The sequence below is a fragment of the Dendrobates tinctorius genome, unplaced genomic scaffold, assembly GCF_039654945.1.
Source record: "Dendrobates tinctorius isolate UK_male_01 unplaced genomic scaffold, ASM3965494v1 ptg000191l, whole genome shotgun sequence".
NCBI classification, from domain to species: domain Eukaryota; kingdom Metazoa; phylum Chordata; class Amphibia; order Anura; family Dendrobatidae; genus Dendrobates; species Dendrobates tinctorius.
This window is the reverse complement of record NW_027361858.1, coordinates 17,429,761-17,455,145: the sequence shown is the minus strand read 5'-3', so window position 1 is coordinate 17,455,145 and position 25,385 is coordinate 17,429,761. Positions and strand designations below refer to the sequence as shown.

General features: G+C 40.8%; 1 protein-coding gene across 3 annotated transcripts in view; it reads left to right on the top strand.

The window, feature by feature from the left end:
* BNC2 (basonuclin zinc finger protein 2) overlaps positions 1-25,385 on the top strand; it is a 953,199-nt gene that overhangs the window by 915,892 nt on the left and 11,922 nt on the right. The window contains exon 7 of one of the 3 annotated variants that reach the window (XM_073552474.1): positions 16,389-16,456. The exons of the other annotated variants lie outside the window; for them this stretch is intronic. Within the exon in view, the coding sequence (XP_073408575.1) occupies positions 16,389-16,452 (64 nt within the window). The 3' untranslated portion in view covers positions 16,453-16,456. The remainder of the gene's footprint in view (positions 1-16,388; positions 16,457-25,385) is intronic. 3 annotated transcript variants of the gene reach the window in all.

The following is a 25,385-nucleotide window of genomic DNA, read 5'->3' as shown; positions in this document are numbered from 1 at the left end:
TCCAGATGCATATTCATATTTGGATTAACACATTATTGAAAATTTGTTACATGAACAGTTTAGTTCTAAATTTCCTGTTTGTTTAAATATCAACTACTGTAAAACTTTAAAAATAATTTTTGCTGGAATAATACATGGAATTTTTATTGGTATTTATTAAACAGTTTTATTCAAAAGATATGGAAAAAAAAGTAATATGTGAGCTTCCCATGTCTATATTTTCACAGATGTCTTTCGATATCTGTTGGTGCCACTCCTGTTGTGGACTTCCAACTTGGTACATTATTTGAGGATTGGAGGATAACAGCACATGCATAAATTAAAAAAAACATACTTTTTTTTCTTTATTATTCATAAGAAATAGAAAAAAAAGATTACGGTAAATTTTATTTGATATGATCTGACAAATTTACTGACGCGTTTCTGTCATCCCAGTGCTACCAATACAACACTATGAATAAGGATGTTCAAACACCAGGAAAGCGTCAGTGAATTTTCAGACCATGCCATGTGAAATTAAATTTTTGATGAGATTTGTGGATGTGCCGTTTTCCTCTACTCCTCAAAAAGTTTAATCCAAAGCCAGGAATAGATCCAAAAGGAATGAAACAAGTATAGGAAGGCCATATTTCTTCTATTTTTTATCCACTCATTTACATGTAAATATGATGACAAATACTTAATATAATCAGAATACATGCTATCATTGAAAAAAAAATTAACTACTTTGGCTAAAAGGTTCCATTTTTATTCCGCTAATGCAGATGAAATAAGTATTACTTTTGCTGTATAAACATAATTAATCTTATTTTACATCTACTGTACTGCAGCCAAAACAAGGGTTAATGGCACCCCATGGTTTTGGAATCAGATATGCCACTGCAATTGTATGCAGCCACGTTTCTTTCACTAAGTGCTTTGGCAGTTTGCAGCCTGCACACGAGAGACGCCTAAGCTTGGTTCTAAATTTTGATTAAACACAATGCCATTAATCAACAGAAAGACACTGAGCAGTTGGCAAGGTCCAGAGCTGCAAAATGTTTAAGACATAAAACATTACCAAGTAATTAGAAAGCGTTCCTTTCGGAGGAACAGCGCCTTCAATAAAGAGGTAAATGATAGCATGTTTATTGTGGATGTAGGCAGGTAGTGCAATATGATAAATGCAGGAGATGCACATATCAGTAATCATCTGCATTATTAGAGCCATTAATCATAATTCCCAAAGTGAAGGGGCCGCCAACATTTATATTTGACCAAAGTTGCTGTCAGACAGCTTCTCCTTGACCACTATTAGGTCCCTGATAGACTTTTGCTACCATGTCTTACCATGAATCTCCGATTTGATATTGAGCTTGAGACCTGATGCCAATTAAGCTTGAGCAATTAGCTCCATCCCTCATAGGAAAATGTTTAATTCTTTAGTATTTCTACTGACAGAGGCCTTTAAACCTTCCCTAGCTATGGCCTTTTTAGATTGAAAATAGACATATGCCTGGTTGGTCCAGAGGATCACAGACAGTGCCAATGAAATAGCCTGCAGATTACTTTGTAACCAACAATAGAAATTAATTCAACATATACTTATTATTATTATTATTATTATTGTAAGCACAATAGCTTGTTTTATCAGCAAATGGTAAGTCCTTTTCACTTGATGGGACTCTGTGCCCTTTTGATGGTATATTGGCCTCTATAAACTGCTCAGGGTCACGTAGGGGCCAATTCATTAGGATGTTTAAGTCAGAATTTAGACTAAAACACCTTAATAAGTTGCAATATTGTTGCACAACTCAGAGGTTACCAAAAATATTGAGCCATTTGCAGTTTTCACTCTATTATTGGCAAGCTACACTAGTCTGGACATAACATCGTCAGGACATGGGTGAGACGGAGAGCGGCTTTGCCCACCCATCGAATTCATGAAATGTTGTGCCACTTTAGTGGAATACCTTACACCATATATGTACTATAGTCCACCTAATTTGTTAGGACTGATGTGCACAACACCAGTCTTAATGAATCAGTCCCTTAGTATGGAACAGTTATTGGACAATTTGCCAATTTTTGGCCTGCCCTTTTTTGCCTGTTTGGTCTTTATTGGTGCCTTGTAGTCTACAAACTGCCAGGAAACATTCAGCATTGAGCAATGGTTGTTTAGTACTCTTATTTTGTCTTTTTTCCTTCTTCTGGATTTTTCTACTTCACTTTCTAGAACCACGCTTTTAAGGATAATAATTAACAATACCCCCCTCATACACCCAATAAGGCCATAATACAGAAAATACAGTATAACAGATGTAATGGAACAAAATTATTTTTTATTATTTTATTCTTTAAATGACTACTTTTACTCATTTAAGGAAAGAAAATAACTGACAATACTTACATGCTGAGTTTAATATTGATTGGGGAATGTGACCTAAAAAATTAAATGGATATCCCAAGGAACAGAGCATTAGGTATATTTAGATATATAATTAGATAATCATTCATAATTATTCACTTTCTTAGAGTTCCTGCATTTTTAATTTAAGTTAGTACAATATCATACATTTTCAGTTCTTTTAAATGAAACCACAGGAAAACATTGAAAGTGCTGTAAAGCCAGTTATTAAATTATGTAAGATATTTTATCATTAGAATGGAAAATCTTTGGTTGAGGACTTTGGTCTGTTCAAGTATTAATTTATATTTTTTCAGCAGTCTATGTATGTAGCATGTAAATTATATCTTACATTTATGCATAGCAATAAGTAGACCTACTTGGTGTTAAATAGTACTAGAATGGCTTTGCAACTTTGAAAATATTATGTGGGTACTAATAGTAGGAGTACCTTTCCCAAGAAATGAGGATAATGTTGCTGTGAGATTTGCTTGGATAAGTGTGATGGGAAGCAAAATGCATGAAATCTTTTGTACATGACAGTATAATGTCCCAAAATTTGGGCTGTCAGTCCTGGACAACATTTTGTTAGAGGGATTCTGTCAGCAGGTTTTTGCTAAGTAATCTGAGGACAGAATAGAGTAGCAACTGAGATGTAGATTTTAGTTATGTCACCTATCCTAGGTCTTAAAGGAGGGTGTTAGTTTGGGGATAATGAACAATAAATTCCACAGATGGATGTTACCGGATTACCCCATAATACTCATTTTTCCCTGTTTACCCTAAACCCATAAAAGGGTTTTTCCACCCCCCTTCATACAATTATTTTGGGGATAGGCTCCCTTAATGAGAATTTCAGACAATGGGGGCATGAACATCTCCAACCCCTGGTAATTAGAACTCCAGGACATTTAAAGGACACATTTATAGTTGTTAATGTTTTCGATAAATTCATGCGACGCAATAAACCTATACTCCACCATTCCTCAATATCAATATCACCTTGACAAATATAGCAACTGTACAACAGGTCTTAAATATTTTATCATCATGGCCTTGCGTTATCTGTTATATCATAATTTTTTTATGTTCAACTTTTTTGTCCAGTTACTGGGTGCCCCAATGGGCCCTAAATTCTTTCCATCTTTTGCCATCCTCTACATATCCCGGTGAAATGAAATGTACATCTTTTCTGACAATAGTCCTTATTTAAATGACATCAACTGATTTGGGAGGTATGTGGATGACCGCCTGTTTATCTGGCAAGGCTACCCCATGGCTATTGGAAATTCACCACGCACCTCAACCCAAACAATTTTTCTCTGGTAATACTGTTCTCCTGTCTTCAAGTTCCCACCCCTGTCATACCACATGCGCAATCCCTATTTAACCACACAAAGAGAATCTGTTCTTCACATAGTTCCTTCATCAATGAAACTACCATAAATACCAAAAGGTTAACTGATAGGGGGCATAGCAAGCATGAGATCAAATGTGCCCTGGATATTGTCATCAAAAAACCTAGGTCTCTTCTATTTCAAAACAAACAACCTTTAGATACAAACACACATCCTCTATCACTTTCTCAACTGCCTATTGTCCGCAGTTCAATTATATAAAATCCATCATACTTAAATATCTCCCTGTAACTAGAGATGGGCAAACCTGTACCAAACACCTACTGTTAGGGCACAGACACTGAACATTGACTTCACCAGGAAGTCCGTGTTCAGTTCGGGTTTGGCCCACAGAACAACGGGTGTTTGTTGCGCTGTCATGTGTATGCAAACAGTTCTTCTGATCAGCGGTAAAATCATCACCGCCGATCATACAGCCACGGTTCCCATGCTGTCAAATGACAGTATGAGCCCACAGCTATGGTCGGATGTATAAAGATTACCTCCGGTCATTGATGTCAGCTGATGGGACTACTGCTCCCATCAGCCGACACCTGCTGGCGCTAATAACAGTGAGAGCAGGAGGCGGCTGATGGGAGTATTCATCAGCTGGTGCCTGCACTCTGCATAAATTAAAAAACCAGTTTGGATTCTCCTGTATATTTGATAACTAGCCAGGAAAAACTCACAGCTGGGGGCTGCAAGCTTCAGCAAAGCTCCTTATCAAGAATAGAGGGGTCCTCACGCCGCATTTTTTAATTATTTAAATAAATAATTAAAAAATGGTGTGGGGTCCCCCACATTTTTGTCAACCAACCTTGCTAAAGCAGACAACTGGGTACTGATATTCTCAGGCTGGTAAGGGGCCATGGATATTGGCTTCCTATCCTAAAAATAACAGCCTGCAGTCACCCAGAAAAGGTGTATCTATTGGATGCGCCAATTCTGGCATTTTGCCCGGCTCTTCCCACTTGCTCTGTAGCGTCTATAAGATGCCTATCCATTACTAATCCTACTGTTATAAGGTAAATTAAGACACAGCCAGAATAAAAACTTTTGTTTGAAATATAGCAAAACACTTTTACTTTTTTAAAAATAACAAACACAGTTATACTCACTTAACACCTAATTCCACTGAATCCCTCGTCTCTTGTAATAAAAAAAAATAAAAAACAATAAAATCTCTCACCTGTCCGTCATTCTGTCCCACGCAGTAATCTATGTCTAGGGGATAAACAGTTTTTAACCTGGATGGTGCCAAGATGCGACCGTCGAGGCTGAGAGCACTGATGATTGAGCTGCTGCGAGCGCAGCATTGGTGACTAGTGATGACATCATCGCGGTTACTGATAGTCACTGAGGCTGCGTTCCCAGCTGGGCTGAACTGCGGTGACCTTGGTGAGATCCCCGCTAGCACCATGAGAAAGTCTGATGGTGCAGGGGTGAGGTGAACTCGATGATGTCATTTGACAGTTTGGGAACTGCAGCTCTCTGACCAGCAGTATTGATTTTACCGCTGATCAGAAGCGATGTTTGTCACTCTGTCATGCACATGACAGCGTGGCAAACACTGGATGTTCAGGCACCCCATTCAAGTGAATGGGGTCTGGGTTCCAGTCCGGATACTATTCGGGTACCTGAACCCAAACATTTGTAACTCTTTGGTCGAACCCATCAGACCCGAACATCCAGGTGTCCTCCCATCTCTGCCTGTAATGAACCAAGATGACACTCTACGTAAAATCACCTACAATGGAAGTATACGCGTTACTAAAAGGGCACACCCTTGGCAGCTCATTGTCCCCTATTCTTTCCAGACAACCTACCAAAACTTCTAATTGGTTAACAATGAAAGGGTTCCACAAATGTGTTAGTAGTAGATGTAACCTATGCACATCTGCTCTAGACAAAACCACTTAACTCACAATATCTCCTACCATAAATTATAATATTTAGGCCGGGATCACACACAGCGAGATACAGCTGAGTCTCGCAGGTTAAAACCAAGCTCTGGCGTCGGCACTCCGGAGCGGAGCGTGCAGCCGCACAGCAATACATGGAGCTGCATGCTCCGCTCCGGAGTGCCGGCACCAGAGCTTGGTTTTAACCTGCGAGACTCAGCCGTATCTCGCTGTAGTGTGACTCCGGCCTTTACCCCTTTGCGACCTGCACTATACTAGTATGGCACAGATCGCTTCATTTCCTTTGATGTGTTCTCCGGTGGTGAGCCCACATCTTTCCTGGTACATTTCAGCTGTTTTGAACAGCTGACATGTGCTTGGAACAGCTGTGGGTGGAATCGCGATCCACCTACGTCTATTAACTCATTAAATGCCACTGGCAAACTCTGACAGTGGCACTTAACGTGCGCTTCCAGCCATCAGACCAGAAATCCACCCACCAGTGACCCCCCATCACGTGATCGCAGGTCACTGGTGGGTTGGCATGACAACCAGAGGTCTCTTGGAGGCCTCTATGTTTGTCTCTGCCAGATTGCTGTGAGCACCGCCAGCTCATAGCAAGTCAGCAATTCTGCTACATGCAGGTGATCTGATCATCGCTTGTATGTAGCAGAGTCGATCGGGTTATGGCAGCTTCTATTCTCTCATGGAGACCATTGAAGCATGCCAAAAGTAAAAAAAAAGTTTTTTTAAAATATAAAAAAATAAAAGTTTAAGTCATCCCCCTTTCACCCCATTCAAAATAAAACAATAAAATAAATCAAACAACACATATTTGGTATCGCTGCATTCAGAATCACCCGATCTATCAACAAAAAAAGGATTAATCTGATTGCTAAACAGCATAGTGAGAAAAAAAAGTCAAAATGCCAGAATTATGCTTTTTTGGTAGCCGCAACATTGCATTAAAATGCAATAATGGGCCATCAAAAGGTCGTATCTACACCAAAATGGTATCAATAAAAATGTCAGCTTGACATGCAAAAAATAAGCCCTCACACAACCCAAGATCACGAAAAATGGAGACGCTACAGCTATTGTGAAATGGTGCATTCTTTTTTTTTTTATAAAAATTTGTATTTTGTTTTCACCACTTAAATAAAAAAGAACCTGGACATGTTTGGTGTCTATGAATTCGTAATGACCTAGAGAATCATAATGGCAGGTCAGTTTTAGCATTTGGTGAACATGGTAAAAAAAAATCCAAAAGACCATTGTGGAATTGCACTTTTTTTGCAATTTCACCGTACTTGGAATTTTTTCCCATTTTTGAATACAAGATATGGAAAAACCAATGGTGTACAACTCGTCCCGCAAAAACCAAACCCTCACATTGCCAAATTGATGGAAAAATAAAAAAGTTATGGCTCTGGGAAGAAGGAAAAGGGGCAAGGTCTCAAAGGGGGTAATCTTTCATGAATGCGATGCCAAATATGTTGTACACTGCACACTATGCATGTCATGTCAAATATGGTTTACTGGCTGTACCACCCGTAAATTAAAGAAAAGGATCACCAAACACATGTCTAATATCAACAACAGAAAAAGCACTTATTCGGGGGCATCAAAACATTTTGTGTGTGTGCTCACAAAGAGGATCTTTCGTACTTTGCGTTTTTCTGCTTAGAGAAGGTTACATGGCCAAAGCGTGATGGATACTGGCAAAAACATCTTACTACCAGAGAAGCTTTTGGATTTTACATCTAGGCACTAAATATTCAAAGGCAATGAACTTCAAAAATTATTATTATTATATATATTAATTTGTGCCACTATGTAATTAATGATGTGTGTGGTCTGTTGTATGCACAGCTAGAGCCTGTTAAATGTCAGTATCATATATTGTTTGATTGGATCATTTCCTCTTTATATACCAGCTTCTATTTCTGTACTGACATCCTATGACTAAGGACAACTACTGCACTAGAAATGCATCAGGTGTTTTTAATTTTTCTCTATTTTACATTTGGCTAAATAAACTTTTTTTGTATTTTACATGGTTGGTGTGTGAACAAGAATCCATTTCTTTCCACCGTGTTACTTATTAGGCTTTGTGTTGTTTCCATGCAATAAAGATTATATAAGCAGGACATTATCACTGCCAGGACTAGTGCTCATGCCTCCTAGACCGATCTCGCCCCCTACTTTGATAAGCAGATCACTGTCAATAGACAATGTATATTGAGAGCCTGGTGTGGGCGGAATTAGCTTTCTCAGTTCTGCTTCATGCTAAAACTCTGATTCTGGCATAATTGCTACACACTCGTAAACTAAGTAATACATTGTTGCAGTGTCTCTCCTAAATTATGCTGCTCTCAGATGTGTTAGCAAAAACCCAGTGACATATTCCCTTTAAAACCTCTTTCCACATTGAAAGGTGTTATCCACCATAAGGGTATGTGCACACATTGCGGATTCTGCTGCAGATCCGCAGCAGATTCTGCTGCGTTGTACAGTACCATTAAAGTCTATAAGAAATGGAAAACGCAGTGCACATGCTGCGGATTTTTCAGCGCAGATTTTCTGCGGATTTAAATCCGCAGCATGTCAATTGTTTGTGCGGATCCGCAGCGTTTTGACACCTGCTCCATTATAGGAATCCGCAGGTGTCAAAACTCAGGGGAAATCCGCACAACATCTGCACTAAATCCGCAGGTAAAACGCGTCATTTTACATGCGGATTTAGCCAAATATGCCCGGAAAAATCCGCAGGGTAATTGGCAACGTGTGCACATACCCTTAGAGGCAAATATATTTTTTTTACTTAAGGCTGAGTTCACACGTAGCGGAACTCTCGCGGAAATTACCGCGAGAATCCCGGAATTCCATTCTGCGGGAAAATCACATTTTAAATTCCCGCGATTTTCCCGTGGAAAAACTAGCATTTTGCAAGCGTAATTAGCTTGCAGAATTGCTGGCGTTTTCCAAGCGATCTGGAGCATCGCTTGGAGAACTGATTGACAGGTTGGTCACACTCGTCAAACATAGTGTTTGACGAGTGTGACCAACTTTTTACTATTGAGGCCGCCTATGCGGCATCAATAGTAAAAGATAGAATGTAAAAAATAATAATAAAAAAAAATATTGTTATTCTCACCTTCCGACGTGCCGCGCAGCCTTCCCACCTCTCTCCACGCTCCCGATCCCAGAAATCCTTTGCGACAATTACCGCGATGACATCTGTTCTCGCGGGATCGAGACATCTCGCGGTCATTTGCGATGACGTTGCACGAATGACCGCGAGACTTCGCGATCCCACGAGAACAGACGTCATCGCTTGCAAAGGCTTACTGGGACCGGGAGCGTGGAGAGATGCGGGAAGGCTACGCGGGATGTCGGAAGGTGAGAATAACAATATTTTTTATTTTAAATTCTATTTTTTACAGGGATATGGTACCCAAAGCCCAGAGGACAGTCTCCTCTCTTCCGGACCGTGGGTACCATCCACAAATGTGCTGCTTACTTTTCGCATGGTGTGCACAGCCACATGCGGAAAGTAAGCAGAACAATGCATTCCTATGGGTGTGGGATTGCCGCGATTCCGCGAAAATAATGAGCATGCTGCGTTTTTTACCGTGAAGTGATTCCGCTGCGGTAAAAACCGCAGCATTAGCACAGCATTGTGGAATCCCATAGGAATGCATGGGATGCTTATTTTTCGCATTTTCGCGGCAAAATCGCGCAGTTAACACTGCAGCGGAAACGCGAAAAAAACGCCACGTGTGAACTCAGCCTAAATGCATGTGTTTTGTACTAAAATAATTTTTGCCATCGGGTTTTATTAAAACATTTTCACTGTTTGCCTTCTATGCCTCTGTGCTGAACTGTCTAATGATGGCTGCTGAATTAATTAACTGAGAATCCGTCAGTGAGGTCATTCTGATGGTCTGATAGGAGAGTTTGTAACTCTTTTATGTTTTTACTCTGAGCTCTTTTAAGCTGTTTTATGGTCACTGACCACATGAAAGATGCATGCTCAGGTAAACAAAGAGCCTGTGGAAGGCAAACGGTGGAAATGTGTTGATAAAAAGCAATTACAAAAATGAAAGTTAGTCATATATACATATATATGAGAAAAAATATGCCACAGAGGTGGACAATCCATGGTCCAGAACTTTTTTTTTCCCTTGGCCTAAAAATTAACAGGCAGGTAGATACTAACAGAGGCAACTACCTGCCTCTCCTACCTATCTCAGAGCATTCAATGACCACTCCTGACGGTGATTTAGCTGCTCCAGGTCAACAGAGCAGCTCTTCTTTTTTAGGTTTGTTTTGTCTACAGGGCAAGAGTGCCGATGTCAGCAGGGGTCAGCTATCAATATGAATAACATGGGCAGTAACACCCTGTCAACTGAGAGAAGAGAAGCTGCTCCTCTACCAGAGTGATGTCAACGGAAGCCACTGATTTGGCAGTAGGAGCAGACTGTGATCTGCCTGATAGTTGTTATGCCCAGAGTAAAAAATGATATAGTCCTGAATAACATCTTTAAATCTCCTGTTCACTCAAAACCTAAAAATTCAAATATGTGACTACAGTTACCCCAACTATCAGACAAGATTTAGGATGGAGAGCTATGAGGTGTCATGATCCAGGTTGAATCTGTCAGATTAAATGCACAAAGTAACCTTTTTTTCCTTTGGCTGTGTGCCAAAGATGGTTTTGCCCCCATTGGCCATTAGGGTCATTGCACTGTGGTGATTTCAGTTGTAGTTTTCCCCCCGGTGGCCATTAGGGTCATTGCACTTTGGTTACCTTTGTTTGTGCACGTAATTATGTAATAGGTGTGATTGCTCTATAAGAGAGTGTTAGGTGTGTTAATCACTTTTGGTGATAAGTTCCTCATTTGCAAGCAAGCCTAGGTAAAGAATGGAGCTGAAGGAGAGTCACAGGCAGCCCAGTCAGAGTGCTGGAGTAGCAGCTATGGTGTCTTCAAGGAGGGCTGGCATTGCTTGGTGGAGTGGCAGCTATGGTGTAGAGCTGCACTCAGGATGCTAGACTCGGTTGCTGAAAGTTGGACTCAAAATGTTGGACTCTTTGGCAGAAAAGCTGGACTCATTTGTTGGACTCTGTTTCGGGACAGCTGCACGCAGGTGTGGACTCTGTTTGCTCCAAGGCTGCACTATGGTGCTGAGAAGATCCGTTTGTGGACAGTGCACCCAGATGTTGGACGCGGTGGAGGAAAAGATGCACACAGGTGGTGGGCTCTGTTGCTGGGAGCATAAGCAACAGAGCAAAGCTAAGTGGTGTTCCCCTGTTTTGTCACTTTTCCTTATGTGTGTTTAGTGCAGTGGTGGGATTAGTTTCCGCACCGACCAATTCCCTAGTGAGGGTTTAGGTGCAGAGTAAGTCAGGGTTTTTAGGTTCCTGATTGGCGCCCGGTGCGGAACCAGCCTAGGGAATGTTAGGAGTGTAGAGACACTGACTCAGGGGAGTGCAGGAGGTCTCCACTTCCCCGTTCCCTATCGCAGGGCCACCATTGTTATTGTTACCCAGGTTTTCCCTATTCCCTTGTCTTATTGTATTAGTTTCCGGCCTGCGGGCCGCATCACAAAGGACAATTACACGTGCCGCGTCCTGTTGTATCAGTTACCGGTCTGCTGGCCGTGTCACTCAGGATGGGGCACGTGACATGAGGAGATCTTTTACAGGGTCTCTTAGATTTCCATAATCAAAAAATATAGTGTATTAATAATATGCACACTGAAATATAAATTCCTGACTACTCTTCTATACCACTGCTTGGGTCTCCTGCCAATCTCCTTGTTTTCTCTTCTAGTTATGACTGCTTCAGACAATCTGAAGCTGCAGTGGTGACCAATGGTTTATAGACCATGCAGGATAAAGTTGTAAAAAAGGGCTGGACAATCCCTTTAAATCATTAATTTATAGTCTGATTTTCTATAAAAAGTAAATCATTCTTGGCCACTTCTCCACAGGACCTTGTGAGGATATCCTACAGAACAACTCCACATATCTACACCTCTGGAAAAAATGTGCAAGAGGTTTTCTGTAATGTTTCAGTAACTCATAGACTTCAATTCTCAATCTCTTCTCCGTATTTAGTTACTTTGCCTGATGATATTTTCTAATAGATAAACTATGATAGCTTTGATTAGCAATGTATAACTTTCCATAATACATTACCTTGTCAGTCACCAGTTAGACAATCTTAGCTGGCTCTAACATAGTTTCCTACCACCGAGTAAAGCCCCTGTTACACACTGCGATATCGCTAGCAATATCGCTGTAAAGTCACCGATTTTGTGACGTTACAGCGATATTACTAGCGATATCGCTGCATGTGATACTTACCTCCGACCGGCTCCCCCACTGGTTATCGCTGATCGCGCGAGAAGCTGCTGGACCATTCCTCATCGTCCACTTCCTGCAGCGCTTCCTGCTGTGACGACGAGCGACACGTGGAGCCGGGCGGGAGGACGCAGGATCGCCGCGTCTGACAGGTAAGTAGCGATCCCCGTCCCCAGCGATGTCGCTGGTGAGATCTGCCTGAGTAGCAGCTCACTAGCGACCACCTAGCGATGCACCAGCGATCCTGACCGCGTCATATCGCTAGTCGGGATCGCTGGTGCATCGCTAGGTGTAACGGTACCCTAAGAGTTTGGAGACAATAGGTAGATATGGTCTATATGTTTTAAAAGGTAAATTTGTGCATATTTAATTCTTGCTGTTTGTTATCTTGTGAACTGAGAGACACTGAAATAAAAAAAAACTCCATGAGCTTAATATATGCATTTATGTAATCTTACCCAATATTACAAGGTAGATTTCCCCTGGCACAAAATGAATGCAAGAGCTAATATTTCGGGGTGTTTTGTTCACATGACAGCATGAGGTGCAAGATGATAATTACCATTCCTTGATTGGGCACATTAATGCTTTGCTTTAAGTTAAATGCTTTCTCCCGAGATTACCCCCTTGTTGACTAGACCAGGCTGTCAATTTTGTTTGCCTGCCACATTAGGTGTTCCCAGGAGGGATGAAAAAAGAGCAGCAGAGTAGGCAGCATAATTCATTGTGAATTGAGCAAAGAAGTCTAATTCAGATAAATGGCCGACCCCAATGCATCCTACCTGTTATTACAACAGACATGCAGTATCTGTGCAGTAAATTAGTCAAACCCCAAAAGGGCTGGGTGGGAGCTTATCTTCAAGTGTATAATTTGAGTGATGAGGGAGCTGCCTCCGTGACAAGACTAAGTGATTTGTTTCATATACAGTAGAAGGAGATTTAAGTAACTGTCTTCCAGCACGTTCTCCATGTCTTGTGTTCATATTACAGCTGTATTATTATTTTTTAAACCTATTATACTATACAGTTAAGAAGAAAATATAAAAATAAACTTGAGATTAGGGATCCTAGAAGGTTTTGCTTTGTGAGCATCTCCGTCTACCAAAAATATGATTTATATAAAATATAAATGCTGTCAAACTTGGTCGCTCATGAGCAGATGTCTGATTTGGGGTGGCTTTGTTTGTTTAGGTGGCTATAAGAATGAGCTATGTCCACAGCCTGTGCTGATGCCAGGGCAACCATCCATGGTAAGGACCATTGAAAAAGAAAGTGTACTGCACAGTATTCAATTTTTTTTTTCTTTGCAGTTGCCTTCAGTATAGGAAAATATAATGTGATGTATTTTTTATGCAGCAAAATGAACAGTAAGCAAATCCAAACATGCTAGATGGTGGCCTGAAGGACACTCTTAGGCTGAATGCACACTGCATTTGTGCACTTGGCCAAAATAATGAAATAATGAACATTCCTTTACAAGGAACCAAAGCGAAAAAAAAAAGAACATATAACATGTTGTACACTTTTTCAGTGGGTGCCCATGGTGAACTTATGCCATGTCATCTATCCATACTCTGACCACTGTTGGTTGCATACCTCATTAGCATATATGAATGTATTATTTGCTGGTTCTTAGAAATATATAGGCATTACAAGATGTAAACAACATTTTTGTATTTAGTAAATATGATATTTGCTGATAAGTATTTTTTAAGTGTGAAGTGTTAATTTTCTGCATCATGATATACAGTATGTGTAAAGTATTGGGTGTTGTCCAATTTTTGATCAGAGAGCACAAGGACCAATTTAGTATGTTCTATTCTGATCCTCAAAACCGGAGCAGAATAGGCCATACTCTGAGTCTTACTGATCTCACAAGCCATCTTTTTCACATAGAATTCTATGAGTCTGTAAGCCATCTGATTCATGAAAGTATTCTTAGGGCGCAGACAGACGTCCATATAACTCATGTGAGGATTGCGCTGCAATCCTAGTACTGGCTGTCTGCTCTCCGGACCTGAGCTTGACAGCTGCATAGAAATACATCACTCTGTTCTGCTCAGGTCAGGATAGGTGCCGGGCCAGTCTGTGCAGTGTGATGCAATCATCGCATGAGTTATAAGGCCGCCTGTTTGTGCCATTAGAGTGATTCTGTTAAATTGGACAGCATCTATTCAAAGAGAACCTGATATCTGATACATGCTGCTTAATCCATGGACACCATGTATCAGACAATGACTGTGTAATATCAGCCAGGTATGTTTGACTCTAAAATGCTGCGGCGTGACAGAGAAAAACGTAATTTTCATAGCCATTGTGAACTAAGCAGGGCAGCAGACTAGTCGGACAGGTGGGTCCCTGGTGACTTCTCCCCTATTGATGAGGTGAATTGGCATGCACATGTAAACAGAGATCCGTCAATCCCCAGGGCAACGAGCTGGGGGAACCTGCCTGTCTGACTAGATTGCCACGTGGCTGGTTCCCTAGTAGCTATTTAAAGTATGTTTGTCTCTGAAACACCACGGAGTTTTAGAGTCAAACATAAGTAGCTGAGATAATAGAGCTAGTGACGGATGCATGCGGCCCATTGTTTCGGCAGCATGTATCAGCTGTCAGGTTCAGTTTAAGCTTTACAGTACTATAGATGCTGAGAACTCCTACTATTACTATGCACCTTTATGGACAAAATTCCATAATCTAATATAATCTAATATGACAAGCATATTGCAAATTAAAAAATAACATTTCATCTAATCATGTAACTTTAACAGCTCAGACAATACGTAAAAAACGATTTAATTGTAAGAACTATAATAAATAGAAATACTTGTGTTAGTAAGAGTCTAAATGTTAACTTGCTCCCACCCCATGGGATAGCTAGATCTGAGGGACTACATAATTTGGTTGAGAGCTGTGTCACACTTTTGCTCTCTTCGTCCTCAGGATGACAGTGTGGGACAATTGTCTAAAATAGCACGGCAGCAACTCTCCTTATTGAAGCCATGTGAGAGTGGTGACATGGGTTCTTTAAACAGGGTCAACACTTTTTTTCTTTCTAGAGAATAATAGAGGCCTTAGGATCTAGGTATGTCAATATCTTTTGACATATTGACCTATCTGTGTGACATATTAGGTGGTATTATTTTGTATACAATATTGCTCATTTACTTTAAAGAGTTATATTCTAAAAAATATTATCCCCTATCATCAGGATATGTGATAACTTGCTGATCACTGAGACATCCACAACAATCCAAAATCGGAGATTTGGATTCACGAGAATGGGACTTTGCAGCCCCATTCTGAAGGGAGCAAAGGTGTGCATGCTCGACCTCCACTCCATCTTTCATCTATGGGACTGCTGAGTGCAGTGTTTGGCTATTTCTGGCAGTTCATAAACAATGATATCATGTCCATCTTTGCTTTATTCAGGATGGGGCTACAGAGTTCCATTCCCAGGGTTCCAAAGCCTCAGTTTTGGGTTTGCTGTTGGTATGAGCAAGTCTTCCCCTATTTTATGAATAGGAAATAACTTATTTTTTTGGACTAACCCTTAAAGCTTTTTCTTTTAGTGAAATGTCCCATTAAGAGCTTTGTTTCTACAGTACATACACATGCACTACTTTGTAAACCAAGAGCAGCTTGATTATTTATATAGCTTTACAAATGGCCTAAACTGTCTGTATAATGGGATACATGAAAATAATTTTTGCCAAATTGTTTCTGACTCCTCATCTCCATTTTTCCTTCTATCCACGTTCATCCCCATTGTCTTATTTAGTAACATTTGCACATACAAAGTGAGCCCTATGAGAATATTCAATAGGATGACCTGCAGGCTGAAAATGGAAGGGACAAAAATTGCAATGGGCAATGTTATAGGCCTCATTTTCACAGCCACTGACTATATTCAGCAAATAGCCTAATTTCATTTATGTATGAAGTTTTTGTTACTTTCAATAGAGACAAATTGGATGCAGTGATTCATTTGAATGTTTATATTGGGGCAGATTTTAATATGTAATGAGGTGTACATAATCATGACTATCATAAAAGTTTACTTTATGTTTTAAGTATAACTATGGCCTAGTTATATTGAAGTGTGTAAATACAGACAAATGGTAGCACTCCAAAAGTTGGTGACAGACTTTAGTATAGCAACTATTGCATTCTATGTCATAAAATACTTTCCTTCTGTTTCTTGTATAGATACTTCGATCACTTTCAATACAACTAGGCCTCAAAATCTGCCCCCAATGTCAGTTCTTATAAGACATGAAGGATATGTCTCTAGAGTTATGGGTGTGGTTTGTTTCTGTTTGTTTTTAATGCAGACCATCCGGATTGCACCCAGAGGATGAAGGAGCAATTGGGGCAATGGGAAAATTAGAAATGTAACTGGGTAAATATTATTTCTTATAAGACTAATTGCTAAGTTTATTGTGTGAAGCTTTTTTCAATTATTTTTTTTTTTTTACTTTTTTTCATATGTAGTGTTTGCTTTGCCATATAAGTACTTCCATTTTAAGCACTGTCCATTTGATGTGATCATTTGATAACATAGATAAAATGCTTGTAGTTACATATCAAATACTTTATAGAGTCATTTTCACATATCCCATTAGTGGTTGTCCATTATTGAATTCATAGGACCTGATTCATTAACACAGGCTATTTTCTCCCTCGCCGATCTTAATGAGGGGGCAAGGTAGAGTCAGATGTTCCTGATTTAATAAGAAGCGCACCCTTTTTTATAAATCAAAAGTGTCTGACAAGTGTCATGCACCTACATGAGCTACACAGTAATCTTACTCAAATACTATTATTGTTTTTGGGAACAACATAGTTAGTCATGAATTAAAAGGGCTATTGAGTCACGCCCTTGCTGCGCTTCACCTTCTTCCATTTTGGTGAATTAGAAATAACTGGTGTGAAAACACCAAAAGTCGCAAATAAACAAAACAATTTGTATCAGTACAATAGCGAAATTGATTTCATGAATTGAGGCTTAAGGTTTTAATGTTTGAAAAAAAAAAACATTGAGTTCAACCTAAAACCTAACACAATCTAGCGGAAGGTAAAACCCCCATAAGGCCCATGCAAATTGCCCCCCTGGTTTACTGGATCAATGTTCCATCACAGAATTTGATGCCCATAACCTCCTGTAATATTACATTTTTCCAAAACTATATCCAGGTTCCCTTGAACTTTTTTATTAAATCATGTGGCAGAGACATCCATAGTCACACCACTCATACAGTAAAGAATCTCTGTCTATGAGATGGCTATGAGAAAATGGAAACGGTCTTAGGAGCGCAGGAAAGAGACTCAGACAAGAGATGGGGTAAAACCACAACGCGTTTCGACAGAGAATCCGTCTTCATCAGGTGAAACTTCCACCTGATGAAGACAGATTCTCCATCGAAACGCGTTGTGGTTTAACCCCATCTGACCGTGTGGATGTAGCCTTAGATCCATTACTGCCTTTCACTAAAAAAACACTGCACCAAAAATGTGTTTTCTCCAAACAGCAATCTTTTTGAAACCAGGGTAAATCTAATCTATGTGATTTTCATGTGTTATATAAATGGGTACAAATATTAGGGAGGAGTCAGACTGCCTTATAAGGCTAGGTTCACATTCACGTATGGAGGAGCTGCGGCTGTCTGCAGACTTTCTCCGTGAAGTTCCGCCCACTTCCGCACCTCCTCCGGTCAGCTCCGCCTACGTCCGCATACTTCTCTATGCGGCCTGCGTACCCTATCATTAACATTGGGTATGCAGGTCGTGCGGATGTATGCAGATGCCTCCGCATGCATCATTTTGGCGATGCGGCGCCTGCATAAAATTCCAACATGATGCGTTTGACAAAGCGACGCATGCGGAGGCATCCGCATACATCCGCACTACCTGCGTACCCAATGCTAAAGATAGGGTACGCAGGCTGCATGCAGAAGTGTGCATATGTAGGCGGAGCTGAATGGAGGAGGTGCGGCCATGGGCAGAGCTTCACAGAGGAAGTCCGCAGACAGCCGCTGCGCCTCCATACGCAAATGTGAAGCCAGCCTAACTTGGGCGAGGATCGCAAAGCAATTCTCGGACTGGCATCAGCATGAATTTCCATGGAGCTGTCACACTTGGGTCGGGTGAGCAGATGGCCAGTCTGAGCATTGAGTTACGATTCTCATCTGAGTTATACGGCCATGTGACTCTTCCCTCACATTGTTAATATTGGTCTATAAAATAATCCTGTTTATTAATGACAATCAGTTCTAAAAAAATTTTGCTTCCAAAAATTTCACTACAAAATGTATTATTAATAATTTAACTTGAAGTAATAAAAACTGTCCACGTATGACCATGTCATTGTTTGGGGACATCAAAGTTAAGCCTCATTTGTTTGTGTGTTTGTTTTTGCATGAGGAAAAAAATGACCGTTTTTCATCAGTGTTGCCATATCCAATTTTCATCCATTTTTGGTCTGTGTCCATTTTTTACATTCAACATGGCATCTATTGTTCTCTTATTCAAATTAAAAAATATTTAAACCTTTCCTGCCCATTTAGCCATGTTCACATGGCAGTATTTTGGTATTTTACCTCAGTATTTCTAAGCCAAAACCAGGAGAGGAACAATCAGACAAAAAGTACAATAGAAACACGTCACCACTTTAGCATTTTTTCACCCAGTACTGGTTTTGGCTTACAAATACTGATGTGGAATACTGGCCAAATACTGATAGTCTGAACGTAGCCTTAGGCTGGGGTCATAATAGCAACTGCAATGCAAGAAACTCACGCGAATCTCTCGCCTCAATGCTCGGCACTGCCGCCGCCACTTGGGACCAGAGTGTGCAGTTGCATGCATTTCTATACAGCTGAACGCTCCAGTCCTGAATGCCGGCGACAGTGCTGAGTATTGAGGTGAGAGACTCGTGTGAGTTTCTCACATTGCAGTTGCAAGTGTGACCCCGGCCTTAAACATTAAATCATAGAATGCGTCGAATGACACAAACATATTTTTCCCGGACTCCTTGATTTGAATGGGCAAGTTTGATCCATGTCTCTGATCAAAGACATAAATTTCTCTTTTTTGCAGATGCTCTCTACACACAAAAATGAGTATAAACAATAAGGTTGCCATAATGAGCTTTTGCCCAGTTTTTGATATTGCAGATTTTCTGCACCCATTAAGTAAAATAGGCTACTTGTATTTTTTTTATTTAAAAAAGCAGTGTAAAAAATTTACTAAAAACTCATCATGCAAACGTAGCCTAATGGGCACATATTCTACTTGTAAAAATGAATATCTGAATAAGAATTAAATGTTTGCCAGATAATACAGATATTGAATAATTAACTAAATTGCCCTTGTTTGATGTGCAAGACCAATGCAATTGAGACAAAACCTCATGAAAAGAAAAGTTAGTGGTAAGAAGTCGAATTTAGTCATGTCTCTACTTTAGGGATAATATTGAAGTCTCACAGCAAAATAATGGCCTCCAGATTGCTTGTTTGACACGTTGTCTGCTTTTAAATTGTTTTTACAGATAGATATTGGTTATATGACAATAGAACGATTAATATGAGAGCCACCTGATTAATCAGAGCTTAATGCTTCATTAGGTGAGCACAGAACAATTCAAGTGCAGTACTCATTAGGATAGCCATCACTGGAAGATAAGTGTACTGGCTTGAGATGGAGGGGCTATTGCTGAAACATTATTAATTTCACTGAGGCTTAGTTATTCCGTCAGACTACATTCTAGTAACATAGCATCTCTTTCCTTGTATTATTTTAAACAACATTTATTGTATTTTGCATCTAGTAATGAAAATATTATTAGTACAGCAGATCAGAGTAGGGCCTTGGTCACAAATAGCATATGTGGTACAGATTTTCCATGTGGATTTGTCGGAACTAGGGATGAGCGGACCCATGGAAGTTTGGCTTCTGGTACTCAACAAAGTTCAGTTTGGGCACCAGAACTGTACCCAAAATTGAACCAGAACCTGAACCCCATTAAAAACAATGGAGACCTGAACTTTGGATCTGGGGAAAAAAATCTCCCTCTCTCTCTGCTCTCTCTGCAACGGACTTCCCCCTGAATCTCCAAACATTGCAACAGACTTCTGGGGAAAGTTCATGTTTGGTGTTTAGCGTCGGACACTAACTTTCCATAGCAAACACCAAACCTGTAAAGTTTGAGTTCTCTCAACTCTAGTTGGAACGTGTTCAAATCTGCAACACACCACAGTAATGGATGAGATTTTACCAGACGTCATCCACAGTGGAATTGACCTGCATTGTGTATTTTAAATCTACACTGTGTCAATCTATGCTGTGTATTTTGAGCTCTTATTTCACATTTTGGGATGCAATCAAATTCAGATTTAGGTAAATGTCACACATGTGTCCAGTCAGTATTTTACATCAGTATCTGTAAGACAAAACTAGGAGTGGAACAGTCAGAGGAAAAGGTATAATAGTATAATAGAAACACGTCACCCCTTCTGCATTTTCACCCATTCTTGGTTTTGGCTTACAAATACTGATGCAAAAAACTGGCCAAATACAAAAACTTGTGAATGTGGCGTTAATCTGGATTTAAGTCCACAACAAATGGACAATAAAATAAATGTACATCTGGAATCCCCTAGGGTATGTTCACATGGTGTGTTGTGATGCAATTTTTGCCAAGGATTTCCAAAAATATGGTAAAATTGATGTCTTTTTGCCATATTTTTGGAAAATTATGGTGAAAAAATGGAACAAGAATGTATTACGTGAACAAAACCTAAGGGAGTTAAGAAATAGTATGGACTAAAAGACAAATAGCAATAATTACATTTTCAATTCATGAAATCACAAGTAAATACCATTGGGACACTCATCTCAAGAACAACATGAGAATGGAAAGGTGGCCAAGAATGCTTTGATATGCTATGAATGTCCCAGATGGGTCAACCTCCTTAAATTAAAAAAATTATAACAACTAAAGATGAGTGAGTTTGTTCAGATTTTGTCCCCGAATCTGATTTTGACATATTCGTGCCATATTCAGCCACTATTCGTGCCGAATGTTTGTCTTATGATCGGTTCCAAACATATTCGGTAATTTCTACTCCCATTGACTCTATTGATGTTCGGCTGTGTTCAACGAATATTGCAAAAGCAAAATTCAATTCTGATCATATTCAGAACCGAATCCGAACAAATTTGCTCATCTCTAAGAACAACTATAAGTGATTGAATTTTTTGAAATTTGAATTTGACAGGTGAAATTAATTTTTCAAAAACATTTCATTCACAGCAAACAGATTTGATGTGAATTGAAAAACTGCTCTTAAAAGACATGTTTAAGGCTGTCGATTCTCTCGTGTGAGAGAATTGGGCCAATTATGGAAATGACCCTCAGCTCAAACTTTGTCAGAGTTTCAGCTGAGTGTCAATTCACTGTTCTCTCACTTGAGCGAATCGCAGCACAGGTGTGGAAGATGGAGAAAGCAATTTCTCCATCTTCTCCATTACCGGAGTCTGCAATAATCGGATTGCACTGGGATGACATCCGAGTGCAGTCTGATGTTTCACACGCATCCATAGACTTGTACAAGTGCATGCAATCTGATTTTCAGATGCACTCACAGCATGCTGTGATTGTTTTCTCATGCCAAATTGTCGTAAGAAAATAATCGCATATCCACACTGACCCCTTAGAATAACAATGGGGTGTGTGCTATCCCATAAAACGTTGGATAACACTCTGCTGTGTTATACACTCATGTGAATGAGCCCTAACACACTGAAGTTTACTAGGACTGCGTTAAACCCCTTTTAAACTGTCTAGCACAAACACAGCCTTCGTAATGTAGTAATGTCAAAGAGTCTTCCCATAAAAATGCATGGTTACCTGAAAGTAACTACCTACCCATTTAATAACACAATACACTGGCACACTTTTCATGTTTTTAAGAACTTAGAAATGATTCAAAAATTATCCTTCTTAGTAACTTGTCATAATAAAGACTATTTTTTGCACTAAAATTGGTGGTATAGCTGTTGGAAGGTAACATCATCCTGATGGGACTAAGACGAGTGATGTGGAATATATTTTACAACACCCTCTGCTTCCTCTCTAAAATAAATCCTGCTAAAGGCAAAGAAGGCTAATTGTGGTCTTAATTTGGTAGTACTACTGCCCAGACAGCTGGTGCCAGCAGTGGTGGTAGTTGGGCTGCTAGCGGCTTAGTGTGTTTTTTTTTTCTTTTATACTACCCCATTCATTGCCATTGCCACTTTTTCTTTTACCAGAAATTTTGTACAATACCAATATTAAATGTTGACAGTTTTTACCACCTGAATTATGCAACCATTGCCAAAAAACAACTTTAAAAAGACCAGTTAAATGATTACATATAAAAAATTGTTTTTAACTTAAATTCAAAGCCCTTTCCAAAAAGAATGTAATATGAAATGTTAGGTAAGTACACGGTCAAAAATCCAGCATTTATAAAAGGGTGTTGTACCAGTGTGGCGACTACAAATATAAAATTTAATAAATCTCATAGTCCTTTTTTAGAAAGGCAAAGTCACTTCAATACTGAGCTCAACATATTCCACAAGAAGGTATATCATGTGGAAAAAAAGTGAAAATAAGAGAAAATATAAAATTTGTCTATGAAAACTGAGATTATTTGTGAAGTGTGAGGTAGACAGTTGCAGTTAACAGTCTGGATTTTGTGGAATCTTGTTCAGTAGTTTTAAGAAAAATCCACTTCATAAAAAGGATTGCACAAGAAATGCAGAAAGTCAGCAAGCACACCAGGGGCGGACACAGACTGCAGAGGGCCCCTGTGCAAGATATCTTCCCGGGGCCCCTCCCCCAATACTGCAACAAATTTAAAGGGAAGCTGTCACCCCCCGCAGGCGTTTTTAAGTAAAAGAGTCACCTTGTGCAGCACTAATGCTGCATTCTGTCAAGGTGGTAATTTTATTTAGGGTGCCTTGCACTGCAGAAATAATCATTTTTAAAATTGGTCATACATAACTGATATTTGTCAGGGGGGCTGGTCTTTCCCCATCTGACAGAGACGCCTCACATCTGTCACTCATGTCTTCCTGCATTGTGTCTTCACCTCCAAATCTTTATTTTCAAATCCTGGCGCCTGCGCTGTACTATGCATTCTTGGTTACCATCGCCCGTTCTCTGTCATGACGTCGGCGGCCAGAGATCCGGCCCCGCAGTCACTTATGGTTTATTGACACTGCGCGGCAGGAATCTTGGGCATGTGCAGTAGTTATCTGCGCCCGAGATTCCCAGCCCCATAGTGTGAATAAACTATAAGCGACTGCGGGGCCGGATCTCTGGCCACCAACATCATGACAGAGGACTGGCGACGGTAACCAAGAATACATAGTACAGCGCAGGCGCCAGGATTTGAAAATAAAGATTTGGAGGCGAAGACACAATGCAGGAATACATGAGTGATGGATGTGAGGCGTCTGTGACAGATGGGGAAAGACCTGCCCCCCTGACAAATATCAGGTACGTCTGACCAATTTTAAAAACGATTATTTCTGCGGTGGAAGGTACCCTAAATAAAAAAAAAAACCTTGACAGACTGCAGCATTAGTGCTGCACAAGGTGGCTCTTTTACTTAAAGACGCCTGCGGGGGAGGGGGGAGTGACAGGTTCCCTTTAAGTAAACATATAGGTTGTATGAGCATGGGACTATGGGATGAAGGATAATCATTATAATTTGTTATAACTAACCACCGCTAGTTACTATGCCCTGGCAATGCCAGGCTCTTCAGGTAGTATATTTATGAACAGCATAGAATGAATTGAATTACAATGCAAAGAAGCAGTGTTATCACTCACCAGTCTGCAAATGTTGGCTGTAATCTCGGTGTATGGAGGCAGAATGGGGTTTTAGGCCTGTAGTATAATGATCCCTGGCTTTAACTTATCAGCTTCCGCAGATATATATATATATACAGTATATAGGGTAAGTAAGGGTACTGTTACACTTAGCGATGCACCGCGATCCCGACAACTATATGGATCGCTGGTGCATCACTAAGTGGTCGCTAGTGAGCTGCCACACAGGCAGATTTCACCAGCGACATAGCAGGGGTCGGGGGTCGCTACTTACCTGTGAGTCGCGGCGATCCAGATGTCCTCCCGCCTGCGTCCACGCGTCGCTCGTCGGCGCCACAGGAAGCCCAGCAGGAAGCGCCCGACGAGAAATGATCCAGGACGTTCTCGCGCGATCAGCGATGAGCAGCGGGGAAGTCGGTCGGAGGTAAGTATCAGACATAGCGATATCGCTAGCAATATCGCTATAACGTCACAAAATCAGTGATGTTACAGCGATATTGCTAGCGATATTGTTATGTGTAGCAGGGGCTTAAGAGTCTTCACCATAGCGTATAGCATCAAGAACACAATCTGTCTAAGGACACTGTCCGCAGTGTTGGAGGAGGACACTATGATGGATCTGAAGCATTCCCTGAAGTGCCTCCATAGTTCCGTCACAATCTTCTCCCGAAATTACCTCATTTCCGGTCAGCTTCTAGCACGTCACTTCCAGTGGAACGTCACGTGCAAATTTTAAAGTGCTCCTCGGGGCTTCGCCGTGTACTCCTATGTCCGCGGGAAAAGTAAGCTCCCAGCCAGGGCAGTGAGGCAGACTCTCTCTCAAAATCGGGACTGCCCCGCTGGGAGGTATGAATCCTCCCCACCATACACCTTGTACACATATGGCTCCACACACCACATACACACACGGTTCCACTTTTTATGCCTCGTACACAAACAGCTCCGCTCTGTACCCCTCGCACACATGGCACCACTCAGTACACACATGGCTCCACTCCGTAAAACTCGTACACATGCGGCTCTGCTCCGTACACCTTGTACACACGTGGCCACGCTCTGTAAACCTTGTACACACATGGCTCCACTCCGTAAACCTTGTACACTTGCGGCTTTGCTCCATACACCTTGTACACACGCAGTTCCTCTCCGTACACCTCGCACACACGCGGCTCCGCTCCATACACACATTGCTCCGCTTCGTACACCTCGTACACACACACAGCTCCGCTCCGTACACATCTCTGCTCCGTACACCTCGTACACATGCGGCTCTGCTCCGTACACCTCGTACACGTGCGGCTCTGCTCCTTACACCTCGTACATGTGCGGCTCTGCTCCTTACAACTCGTTCACATGCGGCTCCGCTCCGTACACATCTCTGCTCCATACACCTCGCACAAGCGCTGCTCCACTCTGTACACCTCGCACACGTGCGGCTCTGCTTCATACA